This window comes from Rosa chinensis, chromosome 6 (genome assembly GCF_002994745.2).
Source record: "Rosa chinensis cultivar Old Blush chromosome 6, RchiOBHm-V2, whole genome shotgun sequence".
Lineage (NCBI taxonomy): Eukaryota > Viridiplantae > Streptophyta > Magnoliopsida > Rosales > Rosaceae > Rosa > Rosa chinensis.
In genome coordinates, this window is record NC_037093.1 from 32920398 (window position 1) to 32945610 (window position 25213).

General features: G+C 37.3%; 1 protein-coding gene across 1 annotated transcript; it reads right to left on the reverse strand.

The window, feature by feature from the left end:
- Positions 1-14031: 14031 nt before the first annotated feature.
- LOC112174229 (GDSL esterase/lipase At1g71250) lies at positions 14032-19456 on the reverse strand. The gene is made up of 4 exons (XM_024311969.2): positions 19026-19456; positions 15633-15875; positions 14604-14868; positions 14032-14495 (listed from the first exon to the last, which is right to left on the reverse strand). The coding sequence occupies exons 1-4, from the start codon at positions 19434-19436 to the stop codon at positions 14257-14259; spliced, it is 1158 nt and encodes a 385-aa protein (XP_024167737.1). The 5' UTR covers positions 19437-19456; the 3' UTR covers positions 14032-14256.
- Positions 19457-25213: the final 5757 nt, after the last annotated feature.

Genomic DNA, 25213 nt, shown 5'->3' on the forward strand with positions numbered 1-25213 from the left:
AACTTCTTGTTGGAGAAATAATAATGGAAATATATATATGCATGTATGATCAAATACATGATATTTATAAGAATCAGGTCTAAAACAATGCAACCCAATCTGAACAACTTTAGCGCGTAATTGCGTAAGGATCTTAATGCCAACGTCTGCCTAACTGTTTAAATTATTTTTAATTCTGGGTTGAGAAGGTTGACAAGGAAATAGGGGAAATGGAACGTCCGAATGTGGCTTATTTCCGGGTAAAACCGGATGCATTTAATGGAGGGAAGGATTCCCTCTTCTTCAGGTACTGTTTGTTTTAACTTGTTTGACTTTTTTGCTCGTACAGTTCTTGGGATTGGGCACGGTGTTCATTCTTAGCCATCTGGAAGACTACAACCAAATTTTCAATACAAAGACATTAAATATTTATACATTTTTTTATATAAACAAACAAACAAAGAATAGCAAATTACTGCTAGTGGTAATATCTCCTCTGATAATATTCTTGATGTCATTCCCAATAATTTTAATGCTTTATGTGGTAACTCTCCTCCTGAGGAGAACATCCATTTAAATGTTTTGAAGGGAGATGATATGGGTGAGAGTGATCACCAGAACCATTTGGGTTCAAATGCAAATATGCAGGATACTGCGGATGTGAGTGATGAATATTGGTGGGTTTCTCTGACTTTAAAGTTGTCGAATCTGTGGGTTTCTCCGGTGGCATTTGGCTCCTATGGAATAAAAATAAAATTAGTATTAGCACTGTTAACTCTACATTTCAATCAATCACTGTGAAAGTTACTGATGTTGGGAATCAAAGCTGGCTTTTGTCTGGTATTTATGCTAGTCCTTGCAACACGGCTAGAAATTCTTTGTGGCCCTATTTGGATGATTTAGCTCGACAAGTTCCCCTACCATGGATTCTAGTAGGTGATTTTAATGAACTTCTTTCTTATGCTGATAATATTGGTGGGGCTGCTATAAGAAGGTTTGGTGGGTTCAGAGATTGGGTAGGCAGAAGTGGTGTTATTGATATGGGTTATAAAGGTGCTAATTACACTTGGGAAACTAGTTGGGTTAAAAAGAGGTTAGATAGTAGCTTTTGCTATGAGGATTGCCGTCTCCTATATCCTGATGCTTGTGTTGTTCACCTGGCAAGAATGCAATCGAATCACTGTTCTATACTCATCAAATTGAAAGAAGGAGAAACTGATAGGCTGAAGTTATGATTTCATTAACATAGAATCGTATCTTTATACAAGTGTGATTACAATTTGTTCCTACAAGTCAGGAATCTGTTTACTATCTAAAATACATATAAGGAAGGCTACAGCTATTACACAAATCAAATGATAAATCAATCTGCAATAATATGGGAGATATGGCTGACTACTTTCCTTACACTCCCCCTCAAGTTGGAGAGTGGATGTCTTGCACTCCCAACTTGCGAATCATAGGAACAAAGATATCTTTCCCCAAAGGTTTAGTAAGAACATCGGCAAGCTGATAAGCTGATTTCGCATACCTTGTGGCCACAGTACCATCTAGAATTTTGTCCCTAATGTAGTGGCAATCCATCTCGATATGCCTAGTTCGCTCATGGAATACAGGGTTGGCAGCAATGTGCAGTGTAGCCTTGTTATCACAAAATAGTAGAGCCGGTTCACGGAGGGATAAACTGAGATCTCTGAGCAGATAACGCAGCCAAGTTAGCTCACAACATGTTCCTGTCATAGCACGATATTCTGCCTCTGCTGAAGACAAAGATACTGTCTTTTGACGTTTTGACCTCCAAGAAATTAAGGAAGGTCCAAGAAAAACAAAGTATCCGGTGGTAGACCTTCTAGTGACAGGGCATCCCGCCCAATCAGAGTCACAATAAGCCCTCAATTTCAGATCATTGGTGGAAGAGAAAAACACACCTTGTCCAGGAGCACCTTTTAGATAGCGTACTACTCTCAGAGCTGCCTCCCAATGCATTTTTCTAGGTTGGTTCATGAATCTGCTAAGAACATGGACTGCATAAGTGATGTCAGGAAGTGAAACAGTGAGATATATAAGTCTCCCAATTAACCTTCTGTACTTTCCAGGGTCTTTGAGCAAATCACTGTGATCAGATAACTTTAGACCTTTTTCCATGGGAGTATCCACAGGTGCAGCTTCTAGTAAACCTGTATCTTCAATAATCTCTAAAGCATACTTACGTTGACATATAAAAATCCCCCGTCTGGAAGTCGAAACTTCAATACCAAGAAAGTATTTTAAGTCTCCGAGATCTTTGAGACGAAATTGACTATGTAAGAAAGCTTTAAGTACAGCAATAGTCTCCAAATCATTTCCAGCAATCAATATGTCATCAACGTAAATTAAAAGTGCAGTGAATGAATTCCCATGTTTTCTAGTGAATAATGAATAATCAGCTTTAGATTGAACGTACCCAGCTGATCGTACAGCATCAGAAAACTTCTCAAACCATTGCCGTGAAGCCTACTTCAAACCATATAAGGACTTATGTAATCGGCACACTAGATTCGCCTCCCCCTGTCGCCGAAGACCAGGCGGAGGAGACATGTAAATTTCCTCAAACAAATCTCCATGGAGGAACGCATTATTCACATCCAATTGATGCAATGTCCAACCACGAGCTGCAGCCAATTCCAAAAAACATCGAACAGTAATGATTTTGGCAGTAGGAGAAAAAGTTTCTTGATAATCGACCCCCTCCAACTGAGTAAAACCCTTAGCAACCAGGCGGGCTTTATACCGTTCCACAGAACCATCAGCCTTGTGTTTCACCTTATAAACCCATCGACAACCAATAGGGACCTTACCGGCCGGAAGAGGAGTCAGGGTCCAAGTTTTGTTAGCTTGAAGAGCCTGTAATTCAGAAAGCATTGCAGCCTGCCAAGCAGGATGGACGGCAGCCTCAGAATAGGTACGGGGCTCGGTAACTTGACTGAGTTGGGCCGTGTAGGCGAGGTACTGCGGGAGATAGCGATGACAGGAAACAGAATGAGGTAAGGGGTAGTGAGTACCTTTGATAGGACCAGGCAGCAAGGAGGACGATTGGTCGGGGGGAACGATGGAGCAGACATGGTAGGTGAGGCGGTCCGGCGGACGGACTGGACGGCTGGAGAGACGGAGAGGCACTAGCACGGCTGGTTCGGGACTGGGTAGGGGAGCGGGGTGAGCGACGGGACTGGGTATCGGAGCGGGGACAGCGACTGGACTTGGGGAGGGCGGAGAAGAGATCGGCGGTGGAGAGAGAGGAGGATTAGAGGATGGGTCGGGAAGGACGGCGTCGCTCGGAGGAAGCAGTAGACGAAGACGGGAGTAGGTACGGAGTGGTGGTGGGGGCGGTGGCGAAGGGAATTTGGGCGATGGCGAAGGGGATGGGTGCAGTGGCGAAGGTGATGTGGGCGGTGGCGAAGAGGAAGCGGGTGGTGGCGGCACGGGGTCAGAAGAGGAAGATGAAGACACGGGAGTGGAGGAATAAGGAAGCGATGTGGAAGGAGCAGTGGGCAGAGAGAAGTCATCGTCAGAAGGCAAGGGAATTGGGTTGGGTTGGTGGCCCAATAGGGAGGTAAGAGAACCAGGCTGAAGAGAATAAGGGAAAATGTGTTCATGGAATTTGACGTCGCGGCTAGTAAAGATTTTCTTGCGGGATAAATCAAATAACTTGTAGGCCTTTTGACCAATTGGATAGCCGATGAAAACGGACTAAATCGCACGTTGATCGAATTTATGAGCGGGATTTACGTTAGTAGCATAAGCTAAACAACCAAAAACACGTAGATGGGAGTAGGAAGGAGGTTTCGAACAAAGAAGTTCGAAAGGAGCTTTGAAAGAAAGAATGGGAGAAGGTAAGCGATTGATGATGTCGACAGCGGTAAGGGCACACTCCCCCCAAAATTGAGAGGGGAGGTGTGCTTGGAATTTGAGTGCACGCGCCACTTGGAGAATGTGTCGGTGTTTACGTTCTACAACCCCATTTTGTTGGGGCGTGTAAACGCAAGAATGTTGGAAAACGACACCATTATCATTAAAAAAGGAGCGGAGGGATAGGAATTCACTACCATTATCACTACGGAAAGTTTTAATGCTGGAATCAAATTGAGTGATAGCATAGCTAAAAAATTGTTTGATGAGTGATTGAGCTTCATCTTTATGACGCATTAAAAATATCCAAGTAAAACGTGAGTAGTCATCAACAATGGAAAGAAAATAATGAGCACCAGTAATGGAAGGAAATCGATATCGACCCCAAATATCACAATGAATAATTTCAAATAGTTTGACAGAAGATATGGTACTAGTACCAAAAGGTAGACGACTCTGCTTGGCCAAAGGACATATATGGCAAGCATTATTAGATGGAATGGAAACATGTAAAAAATTCTTAGCAATGAAACCTAAACAAGGGGATGACACATGCCCTAAGCGGTTGTACCATAAATCGGTTGAGATGATGGTAAGATGACAAGCTGAGCGTGTGGTGGAAAAGTGAGGAGTGGTGTTGGATTTCTCCGTCGCTAATGCCTTCAAATAATATAATCCATTGCGTTGTTCACCCAAACCAATCATCTTCCTCGTAGCCAGATCCTGCAAAATACACCAATATGGGTAGAAAGTCACTGAACAATTCAATCCTCTTGTCAATCGACTAACCGATAATAAATCAACTTTAAATTTAGGCACAGATAACACATCATGAAGATAGAACATGGTACTCAGAGGTATTGATCCTTTTGCAACAATGTCAACTTTATCTCCACTAGGCAATAAAACAGGTGGTAATGAGCAATTATTATTTTTAGGCAATAATTGCGAAGAGGAAGTAATATGGTCGGTCGCACCGCTGTCAATGATCCAATTACGAGAAACGACTTTAGACAAACCTGGTTTGGTCACGACATTAGCTTTGGAACTTGAACTAGCATTTGAATTGGGCTTCAAAGTTGGATTACTGAGGGCAGCCATAAATTGTTTAAATTGGGCTTCAGTGAGAGTTACCGTCGGCCCAGTATCATCTTCAACTGCTTCACTAACATGATTCGCTGAAGGCATTGCGACTCTTGATTGTTTTGAAAAATCGGTGCCCTGAAAACCGGTGCCCTGTTTTGCTTTAGGGTGACCTGGGGGATACCCAATCAATTGATAGCAAGTCTGTACCCAGTGGCCCTGATCTCCACAGTAAGTACAATGCGGTCTGCCCCTGCAGGATCCTTGACGCCATTCTGTGTCAACTCGGCGTCCTTCCTGAGATGCAGGATTACGATCTGGACGTTGGTTTTGGAGATCAGTCCTCTCAAAACGTCCCCCTCTTCCTGAATGGTAATTGGGTCTTCCTGGATTGCGCACGGCCATTGCGGCGCTTGAAGATTCTGCAGTGGGATGAGAAGCACAAAGGGAACGTTGCTTCTCATCCTGAGCAACCGCTGCATAGGCTTTACGAACTGTTGGTAAAGGAATCATCAGAAGAATTTGTCCGCGAATAGAACTGTAAGTATCATTCAGTCCCATCAAAAATTGCATGAGTCTTTGTTGTTCTGCCTGTGGTCCACGAGAAATCTCGGAATAGGTAGCTAGTTCATCCCATAGGCTCTTCAATTTTGTATAGTAGGCTGAGACTGATAGCTGTTCTTGTCGAAGACAGGCGATCTCTCGCTGAATTTCGAAGATTCGTGGGGCATTACCTTGAGAGAAGCGCTCATGCAGGTCTTCCCATACTTCATGAGCAGTAGGATAGTAGATGACACTGTCACTGATTTCTGGATCAACTGTGTTAATGATCCATGAGTGGACCATATCATTGCAACGCGACCAAGTAGCATAACCTTCTGGATCGGTTTCTTCTGAGGGAGCCTTTATTGTACCATTCACAAAACCCAGCTTGTTCTTGGAATTGAGAGCTAGAGTCATACCATCCTGCATAATTGTCTCCATTAAGGGGTTTGGAGACTAGGACCAGCCCTGGATGATCTGAATGATGGGTGTAATAAGGATTAGAAAGATCAGATTTTGACATTTCGGATGTAGGAGGGTTGGAGGAATCGGCATGTGATTTGCCATGGTCTTTTGATGGTGGAACGTCGTCTTTGCTTATGTTGGAACTGCAAGAGACTAAAGAGAAGCTACACGAGAAGATAGAGTGCAGCAAGGAAGAAGAAGAGTCAGGATCTAGTCCTGCTTTGATACCATGAAAGAAGGAGAAACTGATAGACTGAAGTTATGATTTCATTAACATAGAATCGTATCTTTATACAAGTGTGATTACAATTTGTTCCTACAAGTCAAGAATCTGTTTACTATCTAAAATACATATAAGGAAGGCTACAGCTATTACACAAATCAAATGATAAATCAATCTGCAATAATATGGGAGATATGGCTGACTACTTTCCTTACACAAATTGAAGCCTGATAATAGAAACTCTAGAATTAACAGTCCTTTTCGTTTTCAGGCCATGTGGATCCAACATGATGACCACTGCAAGGTTGTTTCTAACACTTGGAATGGTATTAATGGGACTGCCATGGAGAAAATGAATGCCCTTGCTTCCTCCTTATCTGACTGGAATAAGAATGTCTATGGTAACATTTGAAGAAAGAGAAGACTTTTGGCAAGGATATGTGGGATTCAAAGAAATATGGGTAGAGGATCAAATATTTTTCTGCAAAACCTTGAGAATGATCTAATATCTCAATATGAGCAAATAAGGGATGCTGAGGCGATGTTCTGGAGACAAAAGTCGAGGGATAAATGGCTTCAAGATGGAGATTGAAACACAAAATTCTTTCATCTAACAACCATGATTAGAAGGAGAATGAACAAAATTGATGGTTTATTCAATGCTGATGGAGTTTGGTCTAATGATCCCTTAACTATGAAACTAATTGCTAGGGAATTTTTTCTTAATCTTTTTGCAGCCGAAGATGGACCTGATATGAGATTCCACATTCCCTATCTTTTCCCTACTGTTAGTCCTCATGACCTGCTTTGGATGGACAGATCTGTAACTATTGCTGATGTGCAGACTGCTCTATTCAAGATTGGTGGATTGAAAGCTCCAGGTTCTGATGGTTTTCCTACACATTTCTTCCAGAAACACTGGGATCTGTGTGCCAGTGATATCTTCAATGTGGTTAGCAATGCTTTCAATACTGGTGAGATCCCTAATGGCTTGAATCACACTCTTATTACGCTTGTACCAAAAACTGAAGGGCCCCAACACATTAGACCAATTAGTCTTTGCTGCACCATTTATAAAATTATTTCTAAAATCATTGTGCATAGAATCAGACGCTTGATGCACAAATGGATAAGTCCTAACCAGATGAGCTTTGTTCTGGGTAGGCAAATTGCTGATAATATTGTGATTGCACAAGAATTAATTCATAAATGCAGGAATACTAGGGGAAAGAAGGGTTTTCTTGCTTGGAAAATCGATTTATCCAAAGCATATGATAAGTTGAATTGGCAATTTATTGAACAAGTTTTGTATGAAGTACAAATTCCTCAGAAGCTAGTTAAGTCGATCATGAGTTGTATTACTTCTGCTAGCTATCAAATCGTTGTCAACGGAGAGTTAACTGAACCTTTTGTGAGTGGAAGAGGTATTAGGCAGGGCGACCCGTTATCCCCTTATATTTTTGTCTTATGCATGGAGAAGTTGTCGCACCACATCAACTCTGCTATTGAAGTAAATCAATGTAAACCTATTCCTTCTTCTACAACTGGCCCTTGTGTTTCCCACATTTTTTTGGCTGATGATCTTATCTTATTCTCTTAGGCTAGTTTTCAGCAAGCTCATGTTCTAAAGCAATGTGTGGATCTGTTCTGCAGTTTATCTGGCCAAACTGTCAATTTTGAAAAGTCTATAGTCTATTGTTCTCCTTATGTTGCGAGTGATTTTGCCAAGGATATTAGCACTATTTGTGGCTCCCCTTTGACCAAGGATTTGGGGAAGTACCTTGGAATGTCTTTGATTCACTCTAGAATAACAAACAATACCTATGCTTCAGTTCTTGATAAAGTCCAAGCTAGATTGGCTAGCTGGAAAAGTAAAACCCTCACTATGGCTGGCGGATTAACTCTTATCCAAGCTGTCACTGCTGCTATACCACTTTATTCGATGCAGACAACAAAACTCCCCACTCACATTCTAAATAGTTTGGATAAACTCAATAGGGATTTCCTTTGGGGAGACACTGCTCAGAATAGAAAAGTTCATCTTACTAATTGGGATGTTGAGTGCAGGTCAAAAGATTTTGGTGGTCTAGGAATCAAGAAGCCTGCAGATATGAATAAAGCTTTACTTGCTAAGGCAAGCTGGAGATTGACTCAAGGTGATGCGGGAAGCGTGAACACGATAGTAAAAGGTTTCGTCAAACGTCGAAAGCCATATGAGATAAGTTAGAATCCACTAGCAATTACGGGCACAGCCGTAAGAAACATAGAGAAATTTCTCTAATATTTAGTTTTTTATTGATAACCTGATTAAATAAAAATCGAAAATAGAATCCTAGATACTAAAGAATATTACACTTGGAATCCCAATCAAGATTTTGCTCGAGAATCCCAATATATCCAAAAGAGTAATTTATGATTAAGTAATTTATGATTAATTCCATCATTAAGAAGCCTATTTGAACACCAATTTCCAATATTCAAATTATTCTTCTTAATGTGAAGACGCTTCTTTCTTTTTTAGATTTTTTGTTGAAATTGGCTAAAATCTCGTCCTACATCACAAGGTGATAATGGCCTCTGGTGTAGATTATTAAGAGAAAAATATATTGGAGCTAACTCTATTCTGAAGCAAGAATACCAAAAACCAAAGAATTGCTCTAGCACTTGGTCTAGAATTTTTCATGGTGCTGATCTCCTAAGATAAGGGCTATATTGGAGAATTGGGAATGGTGCTACTGCAAAATTTTGGCATGACCATTGGTCTCAATGTGGCATTATTAGTCAATATGTTAATATCCCCACTCATATGGATGACAATGCTGTTGTCCAAGACTTTTGGAGTAACGGTGAATGGAATCTGAGTTTGCTTCCAAGTTGTCTTCCTGCTGATCTTATTAATAAAATCACTTGTATTCCCATCTCTCTTTCTAATGCTCCTAACAAACTCATTTGGGGAGGAACATCATCAGGCAATTTCTCTGTCAAGTCAGCCCACCAATTATTATGTGATGATCAGGATCATATTGCAAGGAGGTGGAAAGCAATCTGGAAGTTCAATGTGCCTCCTAAAATTAAAATCTTTCTTTGGTTGGTTTTACAAGGAAGAATCTTAACTACTGAGCAACGATACAAAAGACACATTGCGGGAAATCCCTTCTGTCATTATTGTGCTAACCAAGAAGAAACTCTTGTGCATATGTTTAGAGACTGTGTGAGAGCTAAACAGGTTTGGAATTCTAACGATATCCCTATGTCAATGAGACTTACTTTTTCCCTGGATTGGAATGGATGGCTTTATGTGAACTTATTTCAAAAGAATGAGAGATTGCAAGATTTTCAATGGAATTTTATCTTCATTTTCTGCTGCTGGTACATTTGGAAATGGAGATGTAAGGGTATATTCGAGCAAGATTTTTGTGTTCCTCACAATATTTCTGAAGTAATTGTTGGTTATGCTTCTGAGTGTTGTAAAGCTACTTGTAAACAGAGGCCGCAAAGACCTCTGTAGGTTGAGATGTTATCATGGTGCAGGCCTATGGAAAATCTCTTCAAACTAAATGTGGATGGTTCTAAATCCAGTGTTGGTAGTATTGGCTCAGGAGGTCTCATTAAGGACTCTTCTGGAAATTGGATAAGTGGTTTGATGTGCAACATTGGCTTTGGAAAAGTGCTGCAGGCAGAGGCTTGGGGCTTATTTTATGGTCTGAAACTTGCACTTGATGCTTCTATTACTCATCTTGAAGTGGAATCTGACTCTTCTGTGCTTGTACAACTCGTTAAACATGACGACATTGCTCTTCACCCCTTGGGAACTCTAGTGAGAAATTGTCAACAATTGTTGCAGCTCTTCTCTTATGTCTAGGTCAATCACGTTCATAGAGAGAGGAATATGGCAGCTGATGCTATGGCCAAAGCTAATGTCTCAAACTCACCTATGATTTGCATCCTTCAAAGTCCCCCAGCCTTTGTGCTTAATATTCTCCTTGATGACATTGCTGGTGTTCCTCGCTCTAGATTGACCACTAGCACTATGTGCTAGTTTCTTCTTTGTCTCTTTGCATGGGCCTCTGGTCCCCATTGTACCAAAAAAAAAATAGATACAATCTCAACCCATTTATTTCCAATAGCAAGCGTTTTTTTTCCCCAATAGTTGGCCTTTTTTTTTTTCCAAATCCCTTGCGGTACTATAGCTAAACCTTGCACAAGATCCAAGCCCATGCGGCCATTTTCCTTCCATTTTTTAAATTGACTATGTTAACTAGTACATTACCAAAATAACCTCTATAGACTTAATGTACTGGGCTTCAGTATTATTCTAAGGGATTGCAGACTTAATGTACTGAGCTTCAGTATCATTCTGACATACACGACTTGCAATTCTTTTCAGTTTCTAGAGGCAATTCTGAGTGATTAACAGGTTGAATTGTTTGTATACACATAAAAGAACCAAAGTTATTTGACCATGCACCATTTTTTTGGTTTGAAACTTAGTAATTAAATCGATCCATTAACATTAACCAATAAAGAAGACTTAAAAAAGCATCATCTATATATGTCAATTTACTTTCGTCAAAATCTTATCAATTCATAAACACAAATCGCATCGGCAAAAGATCAACCTTTCGCTATTAATCTCACTTAACAAAACAAAACGATTCAGATTGATCACATGCAAATCCTAATCCTAATCCAATCCAACCTAATATGGTCTTTGCTTGTCTTCAATTATCACCTACTTTCGAATACCAGCTCTCGTCATGGTGAAGAAATCTCTCCACCATGGTTCTTCTCATGTTCTCAATTGGTACATCCTCTTTGTCTATTGTAGCAGCATTCCTCTTTGCCATTTGCAATTAATCTGTGTATATGATAAATGCAAATATATGAGTACTGACCCTCAGTAGTTTACTGCCCTCAATTTGATTAAGAAACCATTATAGCTTATAAGAATGCAAATGTCCTAATCAAAACATCCTCACAATTGCAGCAGATCATTGACCAGAATTTCAAGAAAAAGAAAAAGACTAACAGCAGTAATAAGATCAAATATCCATAGAGCCTATAGGTAGACATAATTTCAATGACCATCCCATAAAGTAAAGCTAAGAAATCTGTCTAAAAATGCAAGTTCAACTAAACTGATAATATATTTGAGTTGAATACCTCATGCAATCAAGCAAATGCAATCATGAATCTAAAACTATTGATCCTCATAAATATACATCAAATTAATTAGGTTGCAATACACATAGGGTTACTAACCCTCAATAGCATATAGACCCTCAATAGCAATACACATGGTTCACTAACTTCAATTACACCATTCACAATATCAAACCTCTTAAATCAACCATCACATACAGAAAGGCACATATGTCATCATTGCATATCAGAAACTCAAAGATGTCACTCAGAGAATGGTCTTGACATGTTAATAAAGTAATCATTATGGAACATAAACTCGATACAATTCGGGACCATTATGTATCCAAACATTTTAAGACCTATCTAAGCAACACCATACCAACTTACAACAACATTCTCCAACAGAGAGTGTTATCTTGGCCTGTGGAACACGCCGGTGATTTATGTGTTTTTCTCTTGAAATTTACCAAGTACGGTTGGGAACTGTACTCGTGCTTTCCTTTGCGAGATTTTGGGGAAATCTTATTGGTTTTTTGTTTTCGTATGATTTTACTCGACCATACTTGGGTCGTTTATTTTCTTGCTAGCTAGCCTGTTAGTACTCCTCCCCGCTTACTCTGTGTTTGCGGGTGAGTCGAGTAAAGAGCCTGGGAGGCTCCCTTATGTGGATGGTGATAACTTCTTCTCCATACTTTACTGTTACTTGACTAGCGGGGCTAGTCCGATGTCTCCTAACTAGAGGGGCTGATATGTTTTCACGAGATTTTGAGTTTAAAGAAATATGTTTTCAAAATGTTGCATGCATTGGATTTTATAAAGGAATATTTGTGGGAAAGTGTGAGATCCTTTTTCTTTTCAATTATTTATTTTTGTCCACTCATGCTAATATTTTTATGTGCTTCCCCCTGGGCCCTTCGGTTTCAAATGCCCAGTTTGCAGAGTAGCTGGTTCGGCATAGTAGGATTCAGGGCATAGCATCTGCTGCAGTTGTTTCCTATATTGTAGGTTACTTATTGAACCTACTTGTATTTTGATTTATTTCTCTTCTTTTAGATTGCTGTGAAAACCTGTGGGACAATTCTTAAATCTTGGGAGTTACTAGTGTATTTGAGATTGTTATTTCAAATTTCAGTTAAATTTTGTGGAGTTGTTGGAACTTGGGGAGCAGGGTGGCTTCAGGAGAATAAAGTTGGTTTGTTAAGTGTGGATGTGTTTTCAACAGGTTTTGGGTAATCCATTTTTAGGGGTGACTCTGCCGAATTTTAGGTAGAGTTATTCCTAAAATGGGCCCCATAGGGCCACCTCGAATTTCAGGGTGAAATTCGGGTTAGGTCCTGTCAAAAAATATAGTTTTCATGCTTCCACAGGGCTTGAGGCAAGCCAACAATAGAAGACCCAGGCCTTTTCCCAAGTCAAGCTACTGACCCAGGTCTTGACCCAAACTGACCTGGGACTCCAGCATGGCCCAAATGAGGCAGAGCTGCACAGATGCGATGAGGAAGGTGCATGAATACGAGTCGCGCGTCTTTACCCGCCTCCTTCTGTGAGCTCGGTCTTCAAAACTCTTTTTCCCTCTTTTCTTTTCCATCAAAAACTTCTCTAAGATAGTCATTTTATCTCTCTAATGTGATGCTAATTGAAATTATTTGGTGTATTTGTTAAATACAATTTTAATATTAAGGTTTTGATTTCCTTCGGCTTGGTAGTTTTATGGGTCTGTTCATTTTGGGTTTTAACTTATAATTGATATCACTGCATGAATAATTTCATCATATTAATTTATTTCTGTATGTGTTTTATTCATGAGAAATTAGGTATTTTTTTTGCTTCTAAATGAGTCTCTGTATTTTGAAGAATTGTCTTTCGAGTGGATGGTGATTTTCTTTTTTACTATTTTTTGATAGAAAAGAAAAGAGGAAAAAAGAGTTTTGATGACAGAGCACACAATTGGAGGTGGGCAAATAAGACTAGAAATGATTGACTCGCCAAATAGAAAAAGAAAAAAAAAAAAAAAAACCAGAATCGTAAAGGAGGGTTGTTAGGTTAACTTGTAAAAAAAATTGAATTAAAATAATAAAAAAATATAGAGGGTGTGTGAATAGAGAAAATGGGTGTGTCAATAACACCACCCAAAATAAATTAATAAAATATTCAATGAACAGTAGCTAATCTAGTGACCAAGACACAACGGGTGGAAACAGATATCCAGTAGCAGTGAGCCAGTGACTAGTATACTGACCCAGTGACCAGTATACTGACCCAGTGACCTTGACCTATTGACCTAACAAGTGAACTTGCTCTTATAACATTATCTAATGTAGGCCTATATAAGTAGGCTAGTCTAGTTGAGTAAGGTATGTAAATGAGTATTTTTATAGAAGTTTTATTAGAGTCTAATTCTTATTATCAGTTATTTTGAGACTCTCTTTCATTTCTCTCTAAGAACTATATACATGTCTTTGGATTGCACATCTCCCATAATGTGTGCTATTTATGCATCACATCTCCCTAATCAATATAAGATTTTTTACTATTTACGCTTTCACTAATATCCAAACGAAGCTCTTCCTTTCGAATATGACCATCACAACTCATTCCCACCTCCCAGAGTTTTGAATAAAGTTATTGGCATGCACAATTTGCACACGCAAGATGCACGTACAACGTGGTAGTTACATGTAAAAGAGGGAAGAGCCGATTCAAGAAACTAATAGAAAGCCATAATATATATACCATATATACCAGTCGACTATACATATATTACGATGTCCTCTGATGGACTTATTCACTCCTACCAAACTTCTAATAAAATCGTACCCAACTTAGCTACACACTATATATTAGAGTACCATTGTAGGTGACAAAGAAAGAACCATGAAACTTATTGGTAGTGTAGGCATATAAGAAACAAAGATGACCTGCCATGCACCAGCCTATATTTGGCTTTGGGTCATTTGTTGGATATTAGTTGGATAAACTTCAGTTTTGAGAGTGGAGACGAATGCCTTGGTTGCTATTTGAACGTTCACAGCTTCCGTTGGATGCAAGCCATCAAAGAAGACATGATTGCTTCTGTTCAGGCACACTTGCCCTCCCCTTTGGCATAAGATTCCATTTCCCCCTTCACTTATTGATGCCACTTCACAACATGTACCGCTCGAATCTTTGAATCCTATAACCCCCATCAAATTTGGATGATAAGTATAGACTATATATTATGCCAAGTGCCTTTTGAAGTTTCAAACCCATGGAGAAGGAAGAAGAGATGGATGTATTTTACCTTTGGAGATGGGACTCTTGATAATATCCCTGATAATCTTGTAGGAGTTGACGAATACAAGTGCTGAACCGGGCATTTCAGCCCTTATAGCATCAACCATGGACTTGAACCGAGAATTGAAAAGGTGAACTGCACGGTTCATACCTTGTACGCAACGATTACGCGTCACGGTTGGCAGCATCATCATGTTCATAGCCATAGGACTGCACCCAAGTGGGTTTATTGACATCACCACAAATTTTCTTGCTCCCAAACTGTGCAACTTCTGTACGTTTTAAATGTTCCATCCAATAGAATTAATAGATTTGTAAAATCATAAATAAACTAAAATTGACGATCAAAATATCAGTACATATACATTAAACTGATCCTCAAAGTGACTGAGGTACGTAGTTCTCATAATTTTTCAACAAATAATTAGAATGTGTTAAATTAGAATGATAGGGTAGAATTAAACCAAACTGACTGTATATTTATAATACAGTTAAAATCAGAAAAATCGTCATATCTACATTTCGATGATTTCCTTTTTTTAACCGAATAACATCTAGTAGGAAATGCCCGACTATCTACTTAGCTAGCTAGCTGATCGATGGCACCCCACATCATCTCTATATTACTATATATGTACCCTTCAGTCAGCTAGCTAGCTAAAACAAACAAGAGAAAATTACATCTTACAACATAATGAATTTTTCCATGAGATCAAATGTAGGACAGATGGAGACGCAGGTTGTAAATATTAATCAAAACAGTCTCTCTGTTCCCGACATTGCAACAGACCAGTCATGGGCCATAATTAATACTGTATATATATCTGCTGTAGTTATCCTATCATTTAATTTACTCCATCACTGCACTATGAATCTATGAAGAGCCCCTACCCTGTCCGTTCTGTTTGGAACTCGGACCAACTTTACTATTGATATATTTTAAATTCAGGTATGTGTTTCATTGATCAATCAATTATTAATTGGTATACGGAACGATGATGAAATATTGCGTGTGCAGCTGCTGTCATGTACGAACCTTTAGTTTTGTGGAGAGAGATGATGTGAGATTGGCGGTGAAGACTTGAAGACTGACATTATGGGGGTTGGCCCGGAAGTAGTTGAAAGAGTAATCGTTTCCACCGGTTCCCACCACAAACAAGTACTTATCAATTGATGATTCAAAGCTTGTACTGCACCCCAACCCTAATTGGGTTTTTAACTCTGGCAAAGTTACCTCCTCGAAGTTTCTAATTTGCTCATTTAGACTCATTACACGTCCCTGTAAGAAATTAATAATGCAAACAACCCAGCATTAGAACGTACGAATTAATTAAATCTAATTCTAGCACCGTTTGGTTCGCTGAAAGGAAACATCAGGAAATGAATGCAAAAAGAAATAAAATACTGTCCTGAAGCAGAGGAACATAGGAGTGAAAATGGTTCATTCCATATTCCAAATGAATCACTTTCCTCCCCTTCTTTCCTTATATTTATTACTCACAACACCTTATTTTATTATATTAATTACAAATTTAACTAAAGTTGTGAAATATAACTATTAAACTAACAATTTTGGTCTAGCAGTAGCAGCTATTTGTGAGTGATATAATATGTTTTATTGAATCATAAATTGACACATGGACAAAAAGATGATAGAGAAATATAACTTTTGTTTTGGCTATTCATGAAGAGCATCTTTAGCAATGCTAGCTATTTTTGAGTCAAATTTTGGCCAAAGTAGCTACAAATTCATTTTGGCTGGCTACTTTAGAATTACATTTGTATAAGTGCTCTCTAATAATTTTGAATTTATATTATTTTTTAAATGAAAATTAAATAATTTAAATGTATTTATAAATTATATAAAATAACTCAAAAGACATTTTTTAAAATTATAGAGAGTCTCATCTCGCTCTCTATATTTAGGAGTGTGATTGCTAAAAGTTATAATGAAGAGCCACTTAGAGCATCTTTAGCAGACTCTCTATTTTGGCTCTTTAGCTATTTTGGAGAGCATGTTTAGCTTTTTATATATTTTAGCAACTGCACTAGACTCCTAAGTGGCTCTCCATTATAACTTTTAGCTATCTCGCTCTTAAATATATAGAGCGAGATAAAGCTCTCTATAATTTAAAACATTCATTTTGGATTATTTTATGTAACTTCTAAATACATTTAGGATGGTGCTATTCGCACACCCATTTTCCCTATTCACACACCCTTTTATTTATCTATTACTTTAATTTAATTTTTTTTTTTTACAAATTACCCTAACTACCCTCCTTTGCAATTTTGTTGCTTTTTTTTTTTTTTTTTCTATATGGCAAATCAATCATCCCCAAATCCTATACCCTTATTTTCCTGTAGACACAGAGAATTTCAAAACTCATTACGATTTTCTCTTTTCTTTTTCATCAAAAACTTCTTTAGCATAGTCATTCTATCTCTCTAACGTGATGCTTTGAAGTTTAATTATGGCCGAATAAGCCACTTTAGACCCATCTTTGAAAAAAAATTTACTTCTGATTTACAATTGAGACATGGAACAAAAATATGAATTTAGTGATCATTTGAGCCCCTTTGAATCTATCATTCCTGGTAAGATTCTAACTGAAATTATTTGGTGTATTTCAATCAATTGCTCTCCGCTAAAAAAATCAATTTCTCAGCGATTTGGTGGATTAGGGACTTTAAATTTGTGCGTTCTGTTCATCTTAGCTTGATTTTGGTATGACTTGCTTGCTAATCAAGGTTTTGACTTGAGTTGAATGATAATTTTGAAATTATTGACGCTTTGATTTCGTTTTGACTTTAGTCATATCATCACTCTACAAAATGTTTTATGTCAATATGAATGGTATCTTGAATCAACATTGCTTAATCAGATGTGAAAGGTTTTGGATCTCATTTAGTTTATGTGATATGCTTATATCTTTCTTCAGTTTTGTATGGCAGTTATTATGACATACCTAAATCCCCAAATTCAGTTACATCATGTTTTTCATCTAAGCCCTAAACTTTGCCACAGTAATTGCAAAACTTTTTACATATTGCACTTCGTCCTGCCCATCAGTTTTTTTTCTTCTTCTAATCAACAATGACATTCATGAGAAAAATTCGTTTATTATATAATGATGTTTAATTCATGATTGACTTGCCAAATAGAAAAAAGAAAAAGAAACATAATTACAAGAGAGGGTAGTTAGGGTAATTTGTAAAAAAAAATTGTATTAAAGTATCGAAAAAATAGGAGGAGTGTGTGAATAAAGAAAATGGGTGTGATAATAGCACCACCCTACATTCAAACTATTTAATCTCCATTTAAAAAATAATACAAACTCAAAATTAGCTAAAATAGAGAGCACTGATACAGACGTATTTCCAAAGTGGCTAGCCAAAATAACTTTTTAGCTATTTTGGGTAAAATTTGACTCAAAAATAGCTAGCATTGCTAAAGATGCTTTTAGAGCAATGCTCTTAGAAGTCTGGTGCAACTGTTAAAATAGATAAAAAAACTAAACATGCTCTCTAAAATAGCTAAAGAGCTAAAATTGAGAGTTTGCTAAAGATGCTTACTAGCTAAATATAACTAAGCATTTTAGCTAAAGTTAAATTTAACTTAGCTATAGCTAACCTGTTGGAGTAGAATTTAATTTACTTCAAAAATAATTATATATAGCTAAAAATTGAATTTAACTACTGTGTTAGAGATGTTCTTACTGCTTTATAAAGTACATGCCCTAATTATTAGTATTTTTGGTACCCACTATAACAAGTGCCTATAACTTTGGTTTTTTTTTTTTTAAACAGTTTTGTTTGCTAAAGAGTTGACAATTGAACTTCAGGGGAGTACTTACTACATAAAGGTGATTATTGTTGGTTGGATGATTAGCTGAGCAACTCCAACAAATTCCCTATATTTTGATTTTTCTTTATTTTAGAAAAAAATAAGCTTTTTTTGCTCCAACAGATTCCCTATAACTATCCCTATTTTAGAGAAACTGAGGAAAGAGAAAACCAAATTCCCTATATTTACAGCAAACTCTAAAATTTTAAGGAAGAATATGGAGATTTTAGAGATTGTTGTAAAATAGAGAATCTGTTGGAGTTGGAGATGAAAAAGAGGCTAAAATTTTGACTTTTGCTTCCCTATAATACAGAAATTATAGGGAAACTGTTAGAGTAATGGTATCGCTGATGATGAAGGAATTATCTTAGTTTCTTTCGTTTTTTGACTAGTATGCCTTCGTAATTCTAGACTATATATGAGCATTTCGATTGAGCTGAGGACTACAAGCTACAACATTTTGAGAACTTGAAAGCAACAAAAAAAAAAAAAAAACTAACTAAAAACCGTTGAGAAAAACCGTTGAGATGATGAATATATAAAGACGAAATTAATGAAGCAAGTACGTGTTGGTATTGTTACCGCTAAGGAGCCAGTATCATCGAGTATACCAGAAGCACCAGAAGCGAAGTTGATACCATGAACAATTTTGCTTCCTTTAGTTTGGGGGTCAGCGAATACTGGAATGAAGGAAGGTATCTTAAGCTGCTCTCCAAGAAGATCGATAACGTTCTTCCCATTTGTGAATCTCCCAGAAGGGCCAAGAGGAAAATCAACTCCATATGGCAAGTAATCAGCTCTGGCCAGTGAGTTTTGTAGGAAGTTATTGTTCCCATTGTCAACCAGGGAGCTTCCAAACACAAACATCCCCTTGATCCCAACACTTCTAGTCCCACCTTTTCTGTTCACATTACAATGGCAGAAGCATTGGAACGAGAAAGAGAGGAGGGAGACACCTAAGATGGAAAGTCTCAGAGATGAGCCCCCAGCCATTTTTCAGTTGAAGTTGTGCCGTGGTGGTATGTCATTTTTATCATTAGAGCTATCTATATATATATATATACTAGAAACCAGTAATATAATAATGAAAAAAATTTACCAACGATGTCTAGACACTTAGGGGACTTTCAGAATGATACCTGAACTTACAAAGTTATTAATGTGATACCTGGTCTCATTTTTTCGTATCAACGTCGTACCTACGACCAATTTCCGTCACGGAGTCTTTAAATTTTGCACGTGCTTCGCAGGTGAGTCACTTAATGAAGACAAAAAGACTTATTTACCCTAAAAAAAAAAAATTTCTTCCTTTTCTTTCTTTCTTTTTCTTTTCTTTTCTTTTCTTTTCTTTTCTTTCTTTCTTTCTTTCTTTCTTATTCTTCTTCTTCTTTTTGGGTTTCTTTATTCTCTCCTTCTCTCCTTGCCAACACCACCGCAACCAACACTAGACCCAGAGGCGGACCCATTCCAAGGCCTGAAGGGGTCCAGACCCCCCCTAGATGTTTTGGTAAATCTCAATTAACTAGCTAATTAGGCTTTGAGATTTTTAAAACTGAGCTTAATTCAAGCATTGGACCCCCCCTCTGTCCCAAAAATTTCTCATAAATCATAACTAATCAAAGTTCAAAACAGAAATCAATAATATTAAGAAACTAAATTAGTTAGTTTACTAATTACTTAACTATTTATTTGGTAAATTATATACTTTATTATTCACCCAACAATAAGATTTATTACTGTACCCAAAAAATAATTATACTAGTTTTTTGTCAATTAAGACAAATGAAGTCTGATATGCATGACTAATTTTTGGATAAATTATAAGGGAATTAATTTTCTAAGAAAAAACGTAAACTACTAAATGAATAATAGTTATAATGTGCATTAGTCTATATACAACAGGGATCCGAGCAAACATTTTAGAAGGTTTCTGCACAAAGACAATATTTCTTCCAATTTTTTTTCAAAAATAAAAATATACGTAACGGCTTAGACCCCCCCCCCCCCCCCAAGATTTAAATTCTGGTTCCGCCTCTGACCAGACCACACCGGTCGATTAGTTCAACCAGCACCACCGCCGCGCCCATCGAGCCCATTTTCTTTCTCGATCTCCGGCAAACCCTCTTTCTTCCTCATGGTCCTGTTCTTCTTCATCCTTGTCCTCTTCTGCAATGGGCAACCTAACCCTTTGCATCCTCGGTTTCTTCTTTTCTTCTTCTTCTCCTCTCCGTCTTTGGCCCTCGATGCATTGATGGCTTGATCAATGAATCCACTGACTACTACTCCAGATTTCTTCTCTTACTCTCCTCCTCCTCTGGCTCTGTCTTTAGCCCTTGATAGCTTGATCAGTGAGTCCACCGAAATACCTAATCACCGATGGTAAATAGGTATTCTGATAACCAATTCATAAAACCCAAATTGAAATTGATAAAGCTAATTAGCTAAACCCTTTTTCATTTCTGGCCTTCTGGGTACTGGGTTGTTTTTTGGTATTTGAAATTGTGTATATGTGAATTTGTGGGTTTGTTGAATTTTTGTGTGTGTGTAAACGTGAATTTGATATCTGGGTTGGGTTTGCTGAATTTGTGTGTAAACTTGAATGGAGTTCATGGATGTTGCTGATGTGAAGAGCCTTTTTTTTTTTTTTTTTTTTTCATTTTTTAAGAAATTCAAGCCCCACCAAGGTTGAATTCCTGGATCCACCCCTGGGTCGGAGGAGAGAACGAGAGTGGTGGTGGCTAAGTCGTTGGCGGCGGCGGGGATGAACTCGAAGTGAGCGGCGAAACCTCAGTGCACAATTTCAATTTGCTGTAGGATTTGAAGTGGGGGAAACTAGAAACATCTGCGGTGCATGCAGGTGGATTGAGACATAGCGGCGGTGTTTGATCGGTGATAGGCGGTGGGAATCGAACGAGCAAGATGATTTTGAATCTTGATGATTCAAATCAGGGGAAGAAGAAATTGAAAAAGAAGAAATTGAAAAAGAAGAAGAAGAAGAAGAAGAAGAAGAAAGAAAGAAAAGAAAAGAAAAGGAAAAAAAAATTGAGGGTAAATCAGTCTTTTTGTCTTCATTAAGTGATTCACGTGCGATGCATGTGTAAAATTTAACGGCTCCGTGACGGAAATTGATCGTAGGTACGACGTTGATACAAAAAGATGAGTTCAGGTATCACATTGATAACTTTGTAAATTCAGGTATCATTCTGAAAGTCCCTTAAGTGTCCAGACACCGTTAGTGAATTTTTCCCTACAATAATTGCTAGCTACAGTTGTTGACGTCAAAACTTGCTGCCTAGTATCCTACCTTTCTTAGCTGTTAGTAAATCTCAAGTAAAAAACAATTATTTATTTTAAAATTAAGGTGTCAATCTCTTAAGGAACAATACACATAGTAATCAAGCCGTTTAGACATAAAAGAAAGAATTACAAGGTTGAATTGGTACTGGGATATTTATTCTACACTCATTTTATAGGAATCAATATTACTATACTGACAATAAATTTATTATAATCTTTTTATACTATTTACTTTTAATTGAACTATGTTATAATATTAAAAACAAATTTGTTCATAATTTATAATAAGGTTGTAGGTGGAGTAATCACCTCTAATAAATTAAAATTAGCATGGGCCTACACACACCGTGTGTTATTATTATGTGAGTATGTGTCAGTATGTGAGGAAGTAATTAAAAAAAAAAAACTCTCACTATCTCATAGAAACCACACCACATTTTGTATCGAAAAAAAAAACCACTATCAAGTTTATTTTTTATTTTGTAAATTGACTTTATTATTCTAATTGATTATTTCTAACTCAAAAGTATTTTATTATATAAATGATAATTGGTAAAAAAATTCAGTTATAAAGAGCGCTTTCTTATCTTAATAATAGTATAAATTACACAAAATTTGATTCATATTATCACAATGATAACAAACTTGTCGTCATACTTGTAAATGTGTATATGCAATATATGTATTTGTCCTAAAATTTCCTAAAGAGTTATTGCTTAAATAAATCTTTTTTTTAATATGTGAATAGCTAAGTAAACACAAAGTTACTCAAGTAACTTGACAATTAATGCTAGACTAGACATAAAAACAAACATGGTTACTTGAAGCCTAGTTTTGTAAATCTTTTCATAATTATTTTTTTCATAGCCTAGTTTTGTAAATCTTTTCATAATTATTTTTTTATGAAAAGATGACAATAAATTAATAACTGAAAATATGATGCCTGTTTTTGGAGCATAACAATAATAGGTCGGCATTACCAAAAAATTCTATTTATTTGCAATTAAGCCCAGTACGAGCACCTGGAACTTTACAAACCAAAAAAATTTAAACTCATGGCTATAGTATTATTATTGTCACTTAACTAAAAAAAGCACCTATTAGGCTTATGAGGTTTCTTCTTTCTGGTCCCACCACTGGAGCCCTTTGGTTTGCTCTTTGCATTTGGAGGCTTATCTCGGTTAGGTAAAGTTGGAGGGTCAATTAATTGCTTCAACCCAAACCGTCTTTGAACTGGCACAAAGATATTTTCCTGAGAGCTCATTAGAGCATTAGTTTGAGAAGATTGGTCCTCTAGGAAACTAGGACAATAACATTAATGTACTGAAGTATTTTCTAAAAACATAACAGATTAAATGTACCGAAGTATTTTCCAAAATATTGATGGTTTAATAAATTGGGAGGCCACATATGTACGAATATGTTGATAAGAAGTTTAAATATTGATGGTTTAATAAATTGGGAGGCCACATATGTACGAATATGTTGATAAGAAGTTTAAATATTGATCGTTTAGTATATTGGGGAGGGGTCACACATGTACCAATCTATTGACTTCATCTATCATATATATGGTTTGTTACGAAAATTTAAAAACATTGGAGGGGCCATGGCCCACACCGGCCCCTTAAAGGATCCACCACTGGTTAAGTGTATGGAGTTTAGGGTTTTACCGGGTGTTAATAATGTATTTATTGTAGGTCTGTAAAGTGTTTGAGGTTTGAGATTTATTTTGGGTAAATATTTTGTTGACTCTCAATAAAATTGTTTGTCCATAATGAGAAATATTTTTTTTTTAAAACGGCATCCTTATTGGGAATGAAGTTTCTATTCGTACCTCCAAAATTTGTATTTGGACCTCTTTCTTTTTCAAAGTAATAGTTGACTTTGTCAACTTATATCAAATTACCAATAAAGACATTAATAAGGAAAAAAAAAAATCTTCTTATCTCTACGAACAGTAATAGTCTTCAATTTGGAGAAAACTTTCTCCTCCATTGTAAACCTTAAAATATATATCGTCAAACGTTATTTAACATTGTAGTCAAAATTTTCAGAATTTGACTTCCCTCGTAAAATGAAGGATGAACTTTAAAAAAAAAAAAAAAATTTGTTTTATCCAAGAACCCGTAACTCCACCAAAGTCATCCATCACCCATAATCCCCAGGATTCAAGAGAAGTTATACCATGATCTAGGCCAAAAAGACCTACAGATTCATTCCACGCCATAAGACGCAAAACATAACTCCACATATAGGTCTCATATACAAAATCTGGAAGCAACATATTACAAAATACCACATCACCCATATCAAACGAAACGATCACTGGCCTAATTAATATGATGCTCCTCTTGAAGATCATAAAAATTTTGGTATTCCTTCAGTTACTCGAGCCCATTCCTCTGTTACTCGTATATGGAGGATGAACTTCCAAAAAAAAAAAAAAATTGCTGCAATTCTAATCTTCAAAAACTGAAGGAGGTCTAACTACTGATTTTTGAAAGTATAAATAGAATCTAATAAAAAAGAAGGGCTTTTATTGATTTTATTGAACGATAGGCATTATAGGAAAATTAGAGAGGTGTAGATAGCAAATTGGTTATTTGTAAAAGTTGGAGGTCTATTAAGTGGGGAGGTCCAAATGCCAAATTTAGATGTATGAATAGAAGCTCCCTATTGGGAAATAACAAATTTGGGACTTATGGCACCTTTTTCTTTCCTTCTAGGGCATTAAAACTGGTAACGTGTTGACAGGATTTGCCCCAGATTTCACCCTTAAATCTAAAGTGATCATGCGAGGCCCATCTTAGGAGAAATTCTACTAAAAATTTGACAGAATTTCCCCTAAAAATGAACTATCCAAAACCTGCATAGCAAACTAATCACTTCTAATAACATAAATCCAACCTCAACTTCTAAGGTCTACCTGCTCTCATAAAAACAACCAACTTCCAACTAGAATACTATTCAACTTAGATCTCAATCACTACATTATGATGCAAACTCAATACTATTATTCAAGATAATCTGTTTTCAAACCGGAAATCAATAATACAAATTAACTTACTAGCACTTCAACGTAGCTCTCACCAAGCGGCTATTAGGCCAACTCCAACCGAAAGGGCTAAAAATAGCCCTGGGGCTAAATTTTAGCCCTAAAATCTTTACTATTCATCAAGGTTCTAAAAAACGGCCTAGGCGGCGCCTAGGCGCTAGGCGGCTTCATGCCGTTCCGATTATGGCCTAGTCGATCGAGCTGGGCGCGGGGGTGAAAGTCGGTCGCCTAGGCAGTCTAGGCGGGCTGGGCGGATCTGACTAGGCGGTGGACGGTGGGTGATTAGGCGTTCTGGTCTTTTTTTTTTTTTTTTTTGACTCGTCCTAAAAGGATCAAACCCGATCAGAATTCAGAAACCCAACCACAAACTAACCTCGCCTTTCTCCCTCTCTCCTCTCTCTGTCTCTCTCTGGCA

Bases quoted from the DNA above. Each gene is read 5' to 3' on its own strand.
- LOC112174229 (XM_024311969.2), bottom strand. From the start codon at position 19,436: ATGGCTGGGGGCTCATCTCTGAGACTTTCCATCTTAGGTGTCTCCCTC. The intron at 14,869-15,632 runs GTTCGTACATGA...TAAAACGTACAG, and splicing joins CTCTCTCCACAAAACTAAAG to AAGTTGCACAGTTTGGGAGC. The intron at 14,496-14,603 runs GTAAAATACATC...TGGGGGTTATAG, and splicing joins CAAGAGTCCCATCTCCAAAG to GATTCAAAGATTCGAGCGGT.